Source organism: Bombyx mandarina, chromosome 13 (genome assembly GCF_030267445.1).
Source record: "Bombyx mandarina strain Sakado chromosome 13, ASM3026744v2".
NCBI classification, from domain to species: Eukaryota; Metazoa; Arthropoda; class Insecta; order Lepidoptera; family Bombycidae; genus Bombyx; species Bombyx mandarina.
In genome coordinates this window covers 10,631,088-10,650,537 of record NC_143220.1, presented here as the reverse complement: position 1 = coordinate 10,650,537, position 19,450 = coordinate 10,631,088, and the positions used below count along the sequence as shown (strand labels likewise).

At 36.0% G+C, this 19,450-nt stretch overlaps 1 protein-coding gene across 12 annotated transcripts in view; it reads right to left on the bottom strand.

The window, feature by feature from the left end:
• The window catches only part of LOC114241833 (SH3 and multiple ankyrin repeat domains prosap), a 245,035-nt gene that overhangs the window by 126,728 nt on the left and 98,857 nt on the right, over nt 1-19,450 (bottom strand). For all 12 annotated transcript variants that reach the window (XM_089732490.1, XM_089732493.1, XM_089732496.1 and 9 more), the window contains exon 2: nt 3,308-3,467. In XM_089732490.1, the coding sequence (XP_089588616.1) occupies nt 3,308-3,454 (147 nt within the window). In that variant the 5' untranslated portion in view covers nt 3,455-3,467. The remainder of the gene's footprint in view (nt 1-3,307; nt 3,468-19,450) is intronic.

Genomic DNA, 19,450 nt, shown 5'->3' with positions numbered 1-19,450 from the left:
TTTTGGACGCTTAACCCATTGATCCAGTATAGGGCCACAAGAATGTCAAGAGAAATTTAAACAGTTATAATGTTTTTATAACAACGAATTCCCTATTAATTCATAATCGAAGATCCGGTCTGTGATTTGTGAGCGAGCCTGTAAAAACTGTTAATATTAGACTTTCTTGTTAATATGTACATATTTTTCGTCGTGGCCTATAAGATAAAGTCGTCCGGTGCATATGTGTTGAGCGATGCAACGGTGTTCGAATCACAGGCCGGTACTAATTTTTCTAATGAAATACGTACTCAATAGATGTTCACGATTGACTTCCACGGTGAAGGAATAAAATCGTGTAATAAAAATCAAACCCGCAAAATTATAATTTGCGTAATTACTGGTGATAGGACCTCTTGTGAGTCCGCGCGGGTAGGTATCACCACCCCGCCTATTTCTGCCGTAAAGTAGTAATGCGTTTCGGTTTGAAGGGCGGGGCAGCCGTTGTAACTATACTTGAGACCTTAAAACTTATATCTCAAGGTGGGTGGCGTATTTACGTTGTAGATGTCTATGGGCTCCAGTAACCACTTAACTCCAGATGGGCTGTGAGCTCGTCCACTCATCTAAGCAATAAAAAAATATCTTTACAACAATATTCATTCAATTCTACAGTGATATATCTATAGTGTGGAATAAACTCTCCTCTATGATGTTTCTGAGCGCTATCTTTAATGTTACGCCATCGCATAGCCGTGCTAGTTTTCGTGATGACAACGATGATAGCTAAAAAAGCCACACACAAACATCTAATATATTCGTTTTCGACTATCTAGTTCAAAGTCGAACAATACCTACATTTCTTTTGATAATTCAGAATTCATTGACACACTAAACGTTCGCCGTGAAACACTAACATTGAATAACGTTTTACAAAATGATTTAAATAATCGAAAGTAAGGCAGCGTAACCAGTTATGTCGTACATTTTACACGTAAGTTCGTAATTATAGGAATTTTCAATCTTTGTTGACTATTTTTAATTATAATTATTGTCGTTGTAGCTAACACTTTCTTTATCAACATACCTCATCTCTTTTCTTTTTTTTTAAGGGATTTTATGACCTGGTAACTGAGACCTTTAAGTCATGTCTTATTTTAATTTATATTTTTATGAAAAATGATATTATGGAGTGAAATTATATGAAGATGATTAATTTGAGACATTAATCAACTGGGATGAAATTAATAGAAATGAAATGGGATGAAATATAATCTCAGTAAAATTGTGGTCCTTTACTAAGATTTTTTCAGTGGGCTTTTTGGAGGATCCCGAGAAGTTACGTCCAGCGGCTTTGTTTCATTTTCCCACATTTGTGCACTTTCACAGATATTAAACAGTTAATAAACCACCATTATTACACATTTAAACCCGAAGAAACACTAAATAGACAAAATAAAACAAAGCACACAACTTCACTCCTCGCGTTCCCGCCAAAAAGTCCCTACCTCACCTCTTTTTAATATATTTTTATAGATTATATCTCATTGTTAGATTTTTATATTTCGAATAAGTTTTTTTTAAAATATATATTGAAAAAGTTACCGTCAATGTTATAGAGACAAATGAAAAGAAAGAATCTATTATGAATTTAAATTGTGTTCTATCGCTCAATAAAACAATTTGTACTGAACATTTCTTTTTCATTTTCAAGTAACCTCCTCCTTCCAGTTTTCATAAATTTTCTACCTCGTTCCGATGTCATTCACACCAGTTTCATTAAATTCTCATTATAAATGACTCTTTAAAACTGATTGTGAAACATATGTAGCATATAGTAAACATATAATACATATGTTTCACAATCAAATTACCCTATTAAATAGTAAATATATCCACGATATCTTCGCACGTCTGAATCAAAATAAATTTAAAAATAATCATAAGGCATTTACCGTAAATCACAGCGTAAACGTTGTGACCTTTCATTTTTGAGGTTAATTAAACGAAATTGTATCGAATTGTGTAAAAGTGCGGACAATCTGGCCCATTAAGTCGATACAAACGTGATAATAATATAACTGTAACAGTATTCGAATTGCTCAATCTCTTTCTTTGATGCTTTTTTTTTTGTGTTATATCTTAATTAGTACTAAATCGGATTCGTTATATTTTTCGCAGAATAACAAAAAACTTTTAGTGACTAAAGTGATGTGAAGGTTATATATTATCTCTATCAATCCGGTCATTGTTCTCGTCGAACCTGTCGCTTGCGACGAAGGGCTCGGCGAGTAAATTAACCCACAAACACAGCCCACTGAGCTTCTCGCCGGATCTTCTCAGTGGGTCGCGTTTCCGATCCGGTGGTAGATTCTGCGAAGCACTGCTCTTGCTAGGGTTCTTGTTAGCAACGTCGTCAGATTTGAGCCCCGTGAGCTCACCTACTAATTCGGCGAATCTAGAATAACCCCTCGAGGTTACTAGAATTGGTAGGAAAAAAAACCTATAAAAAAATACTAATAATATATCGAGGGGTGAAAGGTTTAAGCATCTAAGCAACATTTTGCTTAATACGCGGCATTTATCTTTGTAATTAAAGTTTCGTTTCTTTTGGTATTAGTATCAACAATTCGATGCTTTTAATTGAACTTCAATTAAATTTACTCCACTGAAATAGTTGAAGAAGATTTTTTGTTATATTATATATTTTTTTTGTGTTTTTATTATATTTTTTCCAAATTTTAAGCTTCAAATGGCTCTCCTGTGAAGTTGCAAAAATGTCGCTTAAACCAAATAGCCTTTGATCCCTCGTTATGTAGGTGCTAATTATGTCCGTGTGTGTTTATTTTAAAGACCGAGTTCTTGAATATTTAAATTCGTACTTGTACTTTTGTGTATGTTAATTCGTAACTGATGCTTAGTACCTAAAGGAACTCAGAGGCTTTGATTGATGACGAAGACGTGAGAAAGGTTGGTTTGTGAGCAGATTACAACAAGTCATAGTTTTTTAATTGGTTAAGTTTTTATTAAGCGTTTTTTTGTATATATTTTTTTCATTACTACCTACTGTATTGAATGAATACTAATATTAAATTATACTTAAAAAAAATCGAGTGTAGTAAGTAGTATAGCTACGAAACAATTTCTCACTCTTATCTTAACTTTACTGAACTTCAGACTTTATTTATTTATTTATTGCTTTCATAGGTGGACGAGCTCACAGCCCGCCTGGTGTTAAGTGGTTGCCGGAGCCCATAGACGTCTACAACGTAAATGCGCCACCCACCTTCACAACTGTGGTATTGATTTGTCCGTATTGTGTACTGACCTTAGGCAAGGCGGCAAGGCACTGTTGCTTCACGTCCCAAACTAGCTGATCCCTCGGGAACTGCAGGCTTTTCTGAACGTTTAGCTCGGGCACGTGGACCCGAACTAGAAGCCAGCCCTCCGCGCCCTCAGAGCACTCCCCCTCCATCACGCTACGCCATCTGTAGGACAAAAAAGAAAATATTGTTAGTTCATTCGAAGCTGAGTGTAAGAGTCTCTCTTTTTTTTATTGCATAGATGGGTGGATGATCTCACAGCCCACCTGGTGTTAAGTGGTTACTGAAGCCCATAGACACCTATAACGTAAATGCTCATCCACCTTGAGATATAAGTTCTAAGGTCTCAAGTATAGTTACAACAGCTGCCCCACCCTTCAAGAAGAAACGCATTACTGCTTCACGGCAGAAATTCGCAGGATGGTGGTACCTACCTGCGCGGACTCACAAGAAGTCCTACCACCAGTAATTACGCAAATTATAATTTTGCGGGTTTGATTTTGATTACACAATGTTATTCCTTCACATTATAAGTCAATCGTAATATTTGTTGAGTACCTATTTCATTAGAAAAGTTGGAACCCGCCTGGGATTCGAACACCGGTGCATCGCTCAACACGAATGCACTGGACGTCTTCTCCGCTAGGCCACGACTACTTTTAATGTGACTGAGATTTATGTACATAGCCTACATTGATATGAACAGTACAAGGTTTGAAAGTCTTTTCAATGGTATCTAATATGAGATATAATGTAATTCAACGAACGTTAGTAGAATACAAAGATGTAAAATCAGAAATTTGAGAAAAACGGGAGAATGCATACGGCGAAAAGCGTAAGTTAAAACATAATGTATTATCCGTATCAATGTATAAGGATATATGTACCATGGTTACTTACGTGAATAGATCACGATGTAATTTGAGTTTCAAAGTCCGAGAACAAAAAGGGTCCTATTCAATGGCAATAACGTGTTTGGAATCATGCACGATCATAAATCTTACTACTTGTAGGCCGCTAAGTCTGTCATGTTTCGGTGAGAATTGGCGAGTAAGTGTCAATTAGGTGTCAACGGCCGGACTTTTTTTTTTAAATCAATAAGGCGATAGATTCTAATTTCTAATATTGTGAATTTTAATGATTGGCTCAACCGTCGAACTGAATACGTACACTCCTGGACAACAGATATATTAACAATGGCTTGATTGTAACCGAGGCATTGTTGAAGTTCGCAAGCAGGGGTGACCACTCACCATCATGTTGGCCATAAGCAAATCTGCTCGAAAGTCTAAAAATGAAAACAAACAGTTGGTCGGTAGAATGGTAAACAGTCAACGTTGCCCTAAACACGTCATTTCAGATCCTCCCGATCCACTATCGGTGCTTTTAGATTCTTCAACCACCTGTCACCGTACCCTTCGTCGCAATCGTCGGGTTCGACGAGTAAATTAACCCACAGATACAGCCCATTGAGTTTCTCGCCGGATCTTCTCAGTGGGTCGCGTTTCCGATTCGGTGGTAGATTCTGCGAAGCACTGCTCTTGCTAGGGCTAGTGTTAGTCAAGTCGTCAGGTTAGAGACCCGAGAGCTCACTCACCAACGGTTACGCTGGCATAACCCTCTCTAGCTACCATATTAGGTAGAAAAAAAAATGGTCTGAAGAATTGCCTTGTAAAAATGAAATAGTAACTAGTTTTTTTTTGCCGTCAAATTTTAACAAGGTTTATCGTCTATTGTGATAATAAGTGATAAATAAATGAAAACGAGATAGCTCCCGATACTTCTCTTACACATACATATATCCTTGATACCGTTCATAAAATAAATAAAATATAATATTACAAATCTTCAAATCAGATAAATCAACCGGGGGCCTGATCAAAGATTCCAAAAAATTACAAGGTCGAAAAAAAAATTTTTCTACTCGAAAGTTAGTCGGATTTAATCTTAGAATTATTATTTTTTCTTTTAAAAACTTTTATATCGATACACCTTTGTTAACCAGAAACTTTTTCAAAACGTTAAGTTTCAATACTTTTAAAAATATATCAATACTGATGATTTATTCATTCGTGAATAGTTTTAGTATAGTGGTGTGAAATATTTTTAAACTCTTTAATTATTTATTAAATCTAGACCGTTAAGATGTCACGACCCGCTGATTTTAAGCGGTTAACTAGCCCATAAGCATCATAACGCTAATGCCGCTACTAATTATGAGAAATGTGGACAAAAACTCAACATTTTTTGTGTAGACGTGTGAAGAAGCCGATTCACCCAGTACGAAGTGGTTATCAGGCCCATAGATATCTGCACGTAAACACCGCCACCTTCAGATATAAGTTCTGTTTTATAGAACAATGATTGCCGCATTCATCAAACCAAAACGTATTACTGCTTCAAATAAGTGATGATATCTAATCGTTCGAACTCAAAATATCTACCCACAATACCCACCTTCATTAAATACGGGTTGATGATCAAAGTATGCTTATGTAATACTCAAATAATGCTAAAATTCTCCGGTAATTTTCTTATCAACTTTTTACAACACACACGGGAAGCGATGGGGTCTGCTGGTGAAGTCAACACCACAGCCGTGAGAGAATCTAAATGACAAAGTGCTATGTAGCTATGAGTAATCTATGAATAAGTGAGCACTGAATACCAACTGGACAATAATATTGAAAGATCTTCAGGATGTCGTAGGCAAATACTCGTTCAAGTAAAAAACAATTTTCAACAACAATTTCAAAATCGTGTTTATCTAATTAAAGCCTCAATCAATTTTATATTATCAAGAGGATTGTGTAATTTTCTTGACAATATTAATACGAATCAAATGTATTTCTTTATTATTATCTGGGTCTTCAGGATATCGTAGGCAAATACTCGTTCAAGTAAATAACAATTTTCAACAACAATTTCAAAATACTCGTAGTGTTTATCTAATTAAAGCCTCATTTTTTTTTTATTATCAAGAGGATTGCTTAATTGTCTTGACACTATTAATACGAATCAAATGTATTTTATTATTATTATCTGGGTATCTGTGAAACGTATATCAATTAGAACGTTATTAGTTTTTAATTGTTCAATCGGTATTGCGTCATAAATGTTTGAGGTCTTTTTTGCCACGTACCATCCGGCTATGGAATGAGCTCCCCTCCACGGTGTTTCCCGAGCGCTATGACATGTCCTCCTTCAAACGAGGCTTGTGGGGAGTATTAAACGGTAGGCAGCGGCTTGGCTCTGCCCCCGGCATTGCTGAAGTCCATGGGCGACGGTAACCACTCACCATCAGGTGGGCCGTACGCTCGTCTGCCTACAAAGGCAATTAAAAAAAAAAATTCAATTTTCTAATGTAATTATTTTTTCCATGCAATATAGGTACGAATAAATCGGTAAACATTTATTTAACAGATTACTGCAATTGCCAACTGGTGGGATGGCATACTATAACTCGCACGAGTAGATACCACCATCTCGCTATTTCTGTTGCGAAGCAGTCATGTGTTCAGGTTTGGAGTGATAATGGCTTTTATACAATAAATCCTTCATTCTCATGTCGGCAGATGGCGGCTTCAACATTGTGATGCTGACGGCTTTCGTGAGCTCTTTAATCTATCTACGCAATGAAAAATAAAATGTTTTTTTTTTGTTAGCTTCTAGTATCTACATAATTATATTCATGTAGTAGAGTAATTACCTAATATTATGGTCGCCGCACGTGACCACTAAAACAGTAGTACATCCGTCGAAAAGTATATAGTTAGCATTTGCCTCTTCGTGGATACGTTTTTTGTTTCTTTTCATTTTGTTGTGGTGTTTGAAACTATAGTTTAAAAATACATAACAATTATATTGTTTAAGTTAGTAAAAATATTTTACGGTCCATTTTGGTAATATATGGCTACTGAAGTTCATAGACACCACAACCTGAATAACGTATGATTCTTCGCTTCGTTAGTTGAATGATTATTAACTTATTGAACTCCGTATCTTGGATTATATATAGCAATCGATATCATAGAGATAATGATGTTATATAATGATAATTTTGCGGATTTCATTTTGATTACACCTTTAACTTGGAGTACATTTTACGTGTGACTTCATTTGCGTTAATGTTCCTTTTGCGTTGCGTTAAAAAAAGTGTCCGTCAAGAAGAGTGAATACCATTTTTTTTCTGAAAGGTATCGAAATGGAAAATTTTGATGAATGGTTATATAGTGAAGACGTGAAAGCACAAACAAATAAACTCCTTATAATCGAAGTAATTTTTTTCACAGTAGAAAATCGCCTGATCTGTGGTAGTTGAGCCTCACTAAAAACTCTTGGGGCTATTGAGACGGCGGGATAGGACAGGGTTGACGCAGAGCATATTACACAGACGCCGGACCGGTGGCCGCCGGCGACACGACCACCGGTTCCCTCGGTCGACAGGCCAAAGGTCCGCTTTAATGGCGAAACGCTGCTTCTTCCCCCGGAGCGGTCGAGGGAACGCGACCTACCACCACCCGGATACCCTAGATTTACTTTACAGAAATAGATAACGTCCTTGAAATTTCAATCCCAGCATAACCCCATCACACGATGCGACTACACCGGGTATTAAGAATTTGGCATGGAACGCTTATAAATTTCATTACGTTTATTATAAGGTTTTATTCATAATTAATATTGAAACCTGGTAAAAAGAACGCTCCAAGTATTTAAGGCTTTTATCAACAAAAATGGGTGTTAACATGTGTGCGTGTGAAATACAAATCTAGCAATTATAATCATTATAATGCTAGTTTTTTCTTTCGAATTTTTCACAATTTGCTACTCTAGTTTTTATCAATATTTACAAGCGGCTTGTTGTTATCGCAAAGAAATAATCTTCAGATACATTTCGCAATTTGTTTAAAGCGTGTATCATTACCAGTTCAATCTTGTTCACCAGATAACTTGAATTGAGGCGCTCAGGCGGCCTTAACTCTTGAATTGAGCTAGCTGTTCGTAATTATTCAGCCAAGTATTTGCAGGCAAAAGATTTCGTGACGTGCAATCCAATAAGCTGGTCCGACCAAATCTGGACCACTCGAAACATAATTCAGAGAAGGATAATGGGAGGAGATGGTTACGACCCTCAGACATGAGGAATGCGACCCCTATCTTTTTTTTTATTGCTTAGATGGGTGGACGAGCTCCAGCCCAACTGATGTTAAGTGGTTACTGGAGCCCATAGACATCTACAACGCAAATGCGCCACCCACCCTGAGATATAAGTTCTAAGGTCTCAAGTATAGTTACAAAGGCTTCCCCACCTTGCAAACCGAAACGCATTACTGCTTCACGGTAAAAATAGGCAGGATGGTGGTACCTACCACCACGAAATGATCATTTCACATTTGGTAATCACAAAATATTTCAGATTTGGTATTAAAAAGAACATTAGAACAGAGGACATTTGAAATTTTTCAATTATTATGTGCATAAAATTAAATTAAATCAAAGGTTTTGTGTACCTAATCTTTGCCCCAAATCAATCAGGCGTTACTTGTATGTACTTATGTACTTACTCGTATTGTAAGAATGTCATTATCACTCTTTGGAAATGGTACACGGTAGGCACAAGCTCTCTTATATCTTATCAACGTGTCAAAAGATAATTATCATAATTTATGTTTACTATCGATGGTCCCAATAAATTTATATCTGTGACGTCTTTTAATAACCAATTAGATGTGTAAAATATAGATTGATATGCTTAAAATTAAACAGGAAATCTGTGAGAAGATTAGCTTGGAATGAAAACACAAACATATATTAGGTCGTCTAAATGTTTCTAGATAATTTGCGAATCAGAAATAACGTTTAGTTGATTTGTACGTCACTCGTGATTAAGTGGACCGGCTATAATGAATATACTTTTTTTATGATTGAAGTATTGCTGGTGGCCCGGAGGCCTTTCCAGTTTCACCAGGACAGGTGGGCGAGCAGAGGCACAGCCAGGAGGGGTGGGATTTGCTAACAGCTGCCCGAGCGCCTCCGAAGGAGACCTAACAACTCAAGAGCAGCTGCTTCGCGAATCTACTTACGGATCGGAAACGCGACCCGCTGAGAAGATCCAGTGAGAAACTCAGTGAGCTGATTCATGGGTTAGGTTGCACTTCGAACTCTTTGTCGAGTTCAACGAGTACGGTTTCCGGGATCCCTAAGCCTGCTCCTAGTGTTAGAGCTGAAGGTGTCTAATGCAAGAGTTATTGGATCTGATGCGATCCGTAAGGACGTGTATAAATATCCTGTCGATTTCTTTCTAAGTCTGGACCGGGTGATGCCAATGCCCTGGCTATTGCTTCTTTTATCTGAAATTGTTGATATCACGTCATTTTTTTTTCTTTGAAGCAATCGTGTGTCAGCATTAGGATCGGTAAAATGACTCCCCGTGCAATGCCAGAACAAACATTCTCACCCACTTTCTGCCTGACGTCGCAGTTTCGACGTTAGATTAACAAATTACTTCACTACATTTTCGAAGATACTTAACTTTACCCACAAGGCAAGTGATTAAGAAAGTATTTACTAAATAATATAAAGCAGGTTAATTACTAGCCGTTAAGGCTGTAGTAATGCGCAAGATAAGACCTCGTCAAGTGATGAAACGTTTCTAAGCGAGATTTAAGTGTAATACTCAGACGCCGGTTAAGTTACGAGTCAAGTGAGATGAATTATGGTTTGTTATGACCTTAGTAACTGATAAGGAAGGGTTTTTATGTAATGTATTAACTTATATTAATACTAGATTATAGTAATACTGAAATAACCGCTTTTTACTACATGCATATGAATATATATATGGTACATACACCACAATAACATTTTTTACAATTTTTGTCTGTCTATCTGTTTGTTCCGATTTTGACAAGCCTTTCACTGATAGGTAACTGATGATATAAGGAGTAACTTAGGCTACTTTTTTAAACTAACTTCGCCCCGCGGCGTCGCGACATAACCACGGGTAACATCGCGGGACTCAGCTATTAATAATAAAATTAAATGTTCCCGAAGCGAAGCGAGGGCGGATCGTTAGTTATTTAATAAGACAAAGCTATATTTTTTTATTATATTAAACAGCATGATGTATATACATAATGCCTTAACTTTACTTATACAATTTATTGTTATTATATAACTCTTAGCTTTACGAAAAAAAAATGTGTGACTAGTGTGACGTCACTTTCTGTTTGATTTAGATAATATTATGATATTTAAATGTTGATTGTATGAAATAACGTAAATGTACTGTAAATATATTCTATTTAACATATAGCGTAAAGTATGTCATTTACTATACGTTTCAAATTTGTAAATCTCCTCAAATCGTATAAATACTACAACACAGCGAAATTATCTCCCCTTTTCTGCTTAGATGTTTGGAAGAAGACACTCTCCGAGAACATGCAATACTGATTTTAAGCGGTTACTGGAGCCCATAGACAACGTAAATTCCGCCATCCACCTTGAGATACGAGTTCTAAGGTCTCAATATAGTTACAGTATAGTTACAGTTATGTTCGAATATATAATCATGTTTGGCCATACAATACGACGAAACAGTTCGGGATGCTTTTTGGTGATAATGGAACGTACTTGATAATTGTTGCGGTATTGGCACCAACAAAATGTTCTATTATCAAAATAATATAAATAAATGTTAAACAAAACATTGAGATAATTAAAACTCTTTTTACATCTTGCGTTTTATTTATTTTGAATGTTTTGGGTAATTTACAGAATTTAGAATGATTATGGACTACTGACCAATTGTGTCTGCGACTGTCACAATCGGTCACGAAAGATTCTCGTCTGCTCAAACACCGATACTCTTACACATAGAAAAGTTCGTATTTAATAGAAAAAAGACAGAAAGTCTCTCGGAGGGGGTCATAACGCTTCTCCCTTACGTGACGATTTTTATTAGTCAACAATGCTTATCTATCGCAAGTAACGTTAAGGAATGTTGTTCTAATAATGAAAGAGTCTACTTCAATTTAATAAACCTCAAGATTTTGAAGTTCGTAAACATCAGGTCTGTTGCAACATTACTCATTAAGCTAGAACCCGGAATGAAGAGACCGCTAATCAGTTACCCAAACTAGCAGACTGATGCATTTTACGGCGATATGTTTACTCATGTCGGGAATACAACGCTATGGTACGGGAGCTAGCAACGTTTGAAAAGTAAGAATTTCAGGTCAACTGATTTTGTGATATGTCGTCCTTCTTGCTCTATCGGTTAGAGTCTGGGCTATCTGGCTGGTGGTAGCGGTTGCGTTCGTCAGTGCGCATCCTACCTATCCAGGTAATAATCCTGAATTTTAAAAACATTTTAAGAGGCGTAATTTTTAATTTTTTGTTTTTAAATAAGCCTACCTGACATACCCTTTTTATTGCCAGACAATTTTTTTTGACAATGCTAATTATGTGCCATAAGCGTTGTTTTTTTAATAAAAAATTTGAAGTATTTTATAATGTCTGTAATTTTAATATTATGTTATTTAAAGATAAGAAAAACTAAGATGCGCACTAATGAAGGCAATAGAGTTGGGTACCTCACTCATGAGTTGCCTCATTTGAGGTACTCGTGACAGTAAATTGAAAGAGTTACTCGAATTTCAATATTGAACCGCCTCACGAACCTCTTCACGCTAGTGAGTGAGTGAGAAAAATGTTCGGCGAGGTTATTATCTGTGAACGTGAATCAGATGAATGGAAACGAGGGAGTTGAGCCAAGTTGAGCTGAACTGAGGCGGGAAGTCTCAGATCAAACGAAATTACAAACATGTTTATTTTTGTTTAATTTTTTTAACTGTTTGTATGTGTTGTTTGTTTGAATTTAATTATATAGTTATAGAAGGAATATTAGGGATGCTAAAATAAAAGTCACAGAGATCTTAAATAAAACAAAGCATAAAAAAATATTGAGTGCTTATATTGAGAAAAAGTGTATATATATAAATTAATAAAAAAAATTAAGACGAAGGAAAAAATCACATGTTTGCATTTAAAAATAAAATCATGCGGACCTTTTGACCGTCCAAACGGTTACGTCTATCAGTGACAACATGCCCTGCTTTTGAAAAAATTCTTTCAGAAGGAGTTGACGTAGCGGGGATACAGAAATGTTTCTTCACGACATCGTATAGTCGCGGATACGTATGCCGTTTCATGTACCACCATAATATGGGATCAGTGGTTCTTCTGCTGACAAGAGGCTCATCAAAATACTTGTCGACTTCAACTATAGCGGCTGCGGTCGGGTTCTGTTTTTTTACTGCATCTACAACTTTTAAATCGAAATCGTCCCAAATGCTAGGTTTTTCTGGAGTTTCTGGAGTTACGTTTTGTATTATATTTTCTGTAAGTTCTAAATTTGTGGTAGTAGTCGTTTTAGCTGCTATATTTGAAAGATATTTTTTTGCGTTGTCAACACTAGGTGTTTTATCGTCGGGGAACCCGTACGTCTTAAATCTAGGATCGAGTAGAGTAGATACAGCAAGTAATTTATTGTCTTCCACGTTCCTAAATCGCGTGGTTAAATCTGTCAGGAACCGCATTGCCATATTCCTTACGCTTTGAGGAATATTGTCCGACTCTTGGATAAAAACCTCACATTTTTTTTTTAATAAATTTGCTAAGACTATTATCTGAGAAACCGTCACGTGCTTTTCTCCACTCATTATTTCTGTGACTGATTTAAAATGCTTTAACAGTTCGCAGCTTTTAATCAAAATCTGCAAGTCACCGGGGGTCAAATTAGGCGTGCTGGGATAATCAGTGGCAATAGTGGAGATAATACTTTTTTTTATTTCTAAAATCCTCTCAAACATGTCATATATTGAGTTCCACCGAGTGATGACATCTTGTTTCACTTTTAGTGTTTTTTCTCCCAGCTGCCTCTGTGTGGCTGTAAGTCGCTCACTTGCCAGAACGCTTCTTCGAAAAATTTCTACAATTGCCTTAACCTTCATTTGAGTGTCTTTTATCTCTATTAACCCCCCTTGGACAATTAAGTTCAACGTGTGTGCAAAACACGGCACTTGCTTCCATTTGAGTAACGCAATGGCAGCTTGAATGTTATTGGCATTGTCGGTAGTAACTGACACTATTTTTTCATCGACACCCCAGTCTGTGCATACTTTTTTTATTAATTGAGCTAGATTTTGTGCGGTATGACGCTGTGCATCTGGGATGCATTCAAGCATAACTGAATTAATGTTAGTATTTATAATAAAATGAGCTGTGACGGAAACATATTGCTGGTGAGATGAAGAAGTCCAGGCATCCGTAGTTAGGGCTATGTATTCCGCTTCTCTTAGTACTTTTGCCACGTTTTCTCTAACAATGTTATAATATTTTAATAATAGGGCATTTGATAATGTCTTTCGTGATGGAGGCATATATGAAGGAGACAACTCTTGTATAAATGTTCTGAATGAATCACTTTCAACGATTGTAAAAGGCAAATAATTTTTAACAATCATTTCAAGGAGCATCTTATTCACTATTTCAGCTTTTTTTAATGACAACGGTTTTGAAAAATATTCATTAATTTTATTGGCATGAACTTGAGGACGACGAATCGGAACGGCAGCTGCTGGTACTAATTGTGTAGATTCATTCGAGCAGGCTGTAGACGACTCACCTTGAGACGTAGACACAAGTTGAAATGCAGGTGCAAGAGGAATAGCAACACTATCTGTGGCGTTAATATTAGCATTTGAATTCAATAAAGCCATACGATCTTCTTGAATACCAGTTAGTACAAGGGGATGGAATGATTTTAAATGTCGTGTTAAATTATAAGGGCCTGCGCCTTTATGTGACAAAATTTTCGAGCAAATTGTACATTTAGCCTTGTGTTCTCCTAATTCCGTAAAAAACTCCCAGGTTTTAGATTTTTTTGCTGTTGGAGCCATAATACCGCCAAAAACTTTCAGTCAAGCAAAAATCAAATAGGTACAAATAGCTTTATAATAAATCACCACCACCACCGTTAACCACACTGCTACCTGCTAGCAATAATAGTCCACCACCAACATCAACAAAACAATCAGAATATTGTAAGTATTTTTCGCACTTTACGTAATTAACAAGTAACAAGTAACAACGTAACAAGTTAAAGATTGATACAACAATGCACTTCGAAGGTCAGAGGTAAACTATAAACTAAAAAAGAATTTTAAAATAAAATATTTTTATTTCCCTGGGATTGATAATCCCTTGTATAATAAGCTTTATTTACTCACACTTAAAAATGGTAATAGTGTGTCATTAATTTCTTTCATTTTAAATTCTGAGCGAAAGAAAACTATACGTGTGAGGGAGAGCAATAATTGCATTTCGGCAGAACTCGAACGAAGCCACGCTCGGCGACGGCATTCGGTAGCATTCGGTAACACGAAGCGCGACTCGAGTATAATGCGCGCGCAACACTTGCTCGACTCCCTCACTCGTTCGGCCTCAACTCAACCAACTCATCGCCCGCGCCGTCGCCGCGTCGCGCCGGGCCGGGACGTAATGGTGACGTATCGAGCAAGCGCTAACTCACCTCAAATGAGGGGTACCTCATGAGTACCTCACGAGGTGAAATGAGGTGCTCCCTCATCCTCATTTAAAATAGACGAGTTACCCATCGCTAGAAGGCAAACACTACCACCAGCCAGATAGCCCAGACTATAACCGAAAGAGCTAGAAGGAAGACATATCACAAAATCAGCTGACCTGAAATTATTTCTCGAAAACGTTGCTACTGTTGCTAGCTCCTATACTACTATTACCGCAACATTTGAAAATGTATGAGCCGCGGAAGGCAATAATGTTTTTTAAAACGTAAATCAACCGGATAGATTGTTGAAAATATGACACATAAGTTCGCGGCATGCAACTGTGCTTGAATGTTATGTTTACATAGTAGCGGTAATGTGTGCAGTGAATTCATTTTGAACACCAGTGCAGAGTTTCCGTCGACGGTAGTTCAACGAAAAATTAAAACTGTGAATAAATTTAATTTTATTACACGAGAAAAACAGAAAAGCAACGTTGTTTTAACGTAAGCTGATCTACTTTCTGTATATGTGATCCATTTTATTGGACTTTCCCGCGATGAGACTCATAAGCCAGACGCTTAAGGTTACTGTAGGGTATTTCGAGATACCAATTACAAACATACCTTGATTACGTATGCGTTCATGTACAGAGTACAGATGATCATACTAGTAATGGTAATTCGAAGCTTTAGATGTGAAAAGGTAATTACGATTTATTAATAATGTATTTCCTGTAATGCATAATCATCGAGTAATTGATCAATGTGCACAATAGTGAACTCAGATGTTTTAAATATACATCCCCCGGCCTATTAATATTAGTTCTCTATTAATTTTAGAATATTCTAAACATGTAAATACTCGTATGTAAATTTTTATCTACTTTGGGAATATACGACAAAGGGAAGATCTTCCACCGAGCGGGTGATATTGTTCGGTAGACCGACGCACAGTGGGTCGATTCTATGATTTTAGTGACTTAGGGACCAACTTTGTTTTTTTACATTTTTCTTTATGTAGATAGATAGAGCTCGTTAATCTCAATAATAATTGTTTTGGGCAAAAATTACAAAAACTTTATAGTTTGGTCAGAAAAATGTGTTTTGTGATTTTTTTGTATGGAGCGGGTCACATTAAATTAAATTCCTGCTAAGTACCGCGAGGTCCCGCTTTGAAACTTTATTTTCCTTATACCTTGTCTAGTCTACTATCATTTGATGCTATGAACATGTGCATAAAGTTGCAACTCTGCCAAATAAATGGATCGAAAAAAATTAATAAATACATAGAATAAAAACCTTTATTTTTTTTTTCGTAAGTGCTTTTAAGTTAAATTTGATATGGATTAGTAAGTAAAAGCACGTAATGATACCCATAATTACATAATACATAACAACAATACATTTAGTAGGTCTCTAATTATGCAATCTCTCTAAATATTATATATTTTGTTTCACCTTTCGATCTTTGGGTCAGAAGACGAAAGAAGATTGTGTAAAATATCCTCATTAGTCGACGTTCTACTTCTCATTCTTGAATAACAACTCTCTGTATATTTCCGAAAATCTTTATTGCGAGCTTCCGCTGCCTCTTCCGAGAGTTTACCTATACGAATGGCACCAAAGTTCTTCATTATTATATATCACTGCCATGTGCCAACAATTTATGGATACTGGAAGGCATATATAATACCAGGGATATACATTAACATACAATTCTGCAGTATATCTAAAAAATTCCGAAAAATTGGAAACGCGCTCTCCAGATGCAACAGAGTGAAGAATCACGTGAAGCCTCTCTATTAAATCTTTACGTATTCCTGTTATGCGGGCTGTTTCTTCTGCATCCCTGAAAAATCTTCTGGCAGTATTGCCATCATTGGTTGTTCCTACTCCTTGCTTGACAACATCTATAAGTAAACCGCATTCCTTTTTAAACGCTTGCTGTATAGCGCTCTTTCTGATTGATATTTTTTCTTTGTCATCCCCCCTTGCAACCCCATTTCTTGAAGTCCAAACGATAAGACGCAAACAAAAAAGTGTCATATAAAAAATAATCTCACAGGAAACTACATACGATGAAAAAATTGTGAAGTAATAAAATTATATTTACCGATATGAAGTAAGCACTCCATGCATCTTATCCAGGCATGTAAAAATGGCATTCCATACCGGAATATTTCTTCATTATTTTCTCTTTGATAAGCAAGTCACTCCAAAAAACTCTGACGGTTTTGCTTTGCAAATATCACAGACGGCAGAAAATGTTTCTGAAAAATATGAGGTTATTTTGCCGTCTATCATCATCATGTGCAATTGATGCTTAACTTCAACTTGTTTGATTTTTGATGGCTGAAGTCTTTCTATTTCTTCTGTTATGCTAGCTTTTATAATTGTTACTGTTGACTGCGTTTCTTTTGTAAATTTAAACATTATTGGACGGCAATAAAAAGTTGATGAGGTCGTTTTCCCAAACAATTGTTCCATCAAATTTCTGAAGCCTTATAGGAACTAGACTGACCATGAAAATAGATGAATCATCAAACTCTGTTTCAGTTTTTTGTTTATAATTACTTTGACCTGGGGCTCTATCAAAGCCTATTTGCTTATAAGCAGTAGCTCTCTTGCAGAGTCCAAATCCGAAGTAATCACATCTAAAAGCCTATATAGCGCCAAGTTTAGTAATGCTTGCATTTTAATAGCAACTCCTTCTTCAGTAATAATTACCTCGTCTTTCCCTGGATAACATTTGGTCTTTTCTTGCTTAATTTTATATTAAGAAGGGTATAAATCAGACCCATTTTCACTTGCTGCTTCTCTTAGGTTTATATACTGCCACTTAATTTAAGTGAAACTAATATTGCCTTATCGGGAGAATATGTACTACTTTTCACTTTACTTGTAATTAAATACTCATTAACTTTTTCTAGATCTTCGGGGTGATTTGACAAGTGGTTCATTATTTCTCCTACATCTTCATTTCTAGTGTTTCTCAAACTAGTAATTGTAGTAGCTTTCATTTCATCCGGGGATAACGAAAGCGATTGGTAAATTTGTTCAATGCGTCTTCGTTTTTGCCTGGATCCCAATTCTTCAAAAGGTTTTCGAGGTGCAAAAATAGATGTCGAGGCTTCTGTAGTACATTTGAGGGTGGTACATTTTCAACATCTTCAGTATTAGAAATCTCGAGCCTTTCATGTGCAGTGTTGATAGCTTCAGGTATCATTCCTTCGGGCCAGTTTATTGCACATTCTAACCAATCACATTTTTTTCTTATAAACTGTGCTAACATGCGACTACTTCGTTTCCATATTGCACTTATATTTGAACAAAATTGCGTACTGAATTTTTGGAGCTCAACATTTTTCTCTTCGGTCACGTTTATTTGATTTTGTAGGAATTGAAAGAGTTTTTTATTATCAGACAGCGACTGTAGTTGCTCTCTTAAAATCATAAATAATCCTAAATTGTTAACAAAATTATCAATTATAACGGAAACAGCAAGATCACAACGACAATCACGAGATGTTAGTAGTAGTACGAATAAACGAACACTAGTTAGTATATAATAAACATGGTCACTTTATACTTCCAGAGACAAAAAAATGTTTACTATATTTTCTACTACCCAGTAATGGCTACTTAACTAATTATCCTCATTAAATAATGTTAACTATCTTAATAATTAGAGAGATTGCATTTAGTAGGTCCCTAATTAATAGGGACCTACTAAATGTATTGTTGTTAGGTATTATGTAATTATGGGTATCATTACGTGCTTTTACTTACTAATCCATATCAAATTTAACTTAAAAGCACTTACGAAAAAAAAAAAAAAGGTTTTTATTCTATGTATTTATTCATTTTTTTCGATCCATTTATTTGGCAGAGTTGCAACTTTATGCACATGTTCATAGCATCAAATGATAGTAGACTAGACAAGGTATAAGGGAAATAAGGTTTCAAAGCGGGACCTCGCGGTACTTAGCAGGAATTTAATTTAATGTGACCCGCTCCATACAAAAAAATCACAAAACACATTTTTCTGACCAAACTATAAAGTTTTTGTAATTTTTGCCCAAAACAATTATTATTGAGATTAACGAGCTCTATCTATCTACATAAAAAAAATTATAAAAAAACAAAGTTGGTCCCTAAGTCACTAAAATCACAGTATCGACCCACTGTGCGACGGTCCGAATTTTGTTGTTCAGAACTTGTATATATGCGCTTTATCTTGAAAATGTCGTAAGCGAGATTCAGGCATCTGTCAATTATCTTGCGTTGTATGATGGCTACCCGCCACATCTACTAATAATACTTATCTTTAAAGTAGTTTTCTAACATATTTGTTTATGCCGTTCTTAAAATCGCCGATTCGCGTATGGAAAAACTGATCTAATTTATGTTTATTTAGATATATTTTTAAGCACCTGTAATTTTTGTGTATACTGTGACATTGGCAAAATCAATGCCTAAGGCATTGGAGCCTATTTTTTTTATAAAGAAAAAGTGAACTCGTAATTTCTTTACCGAGATATTGATAACAACA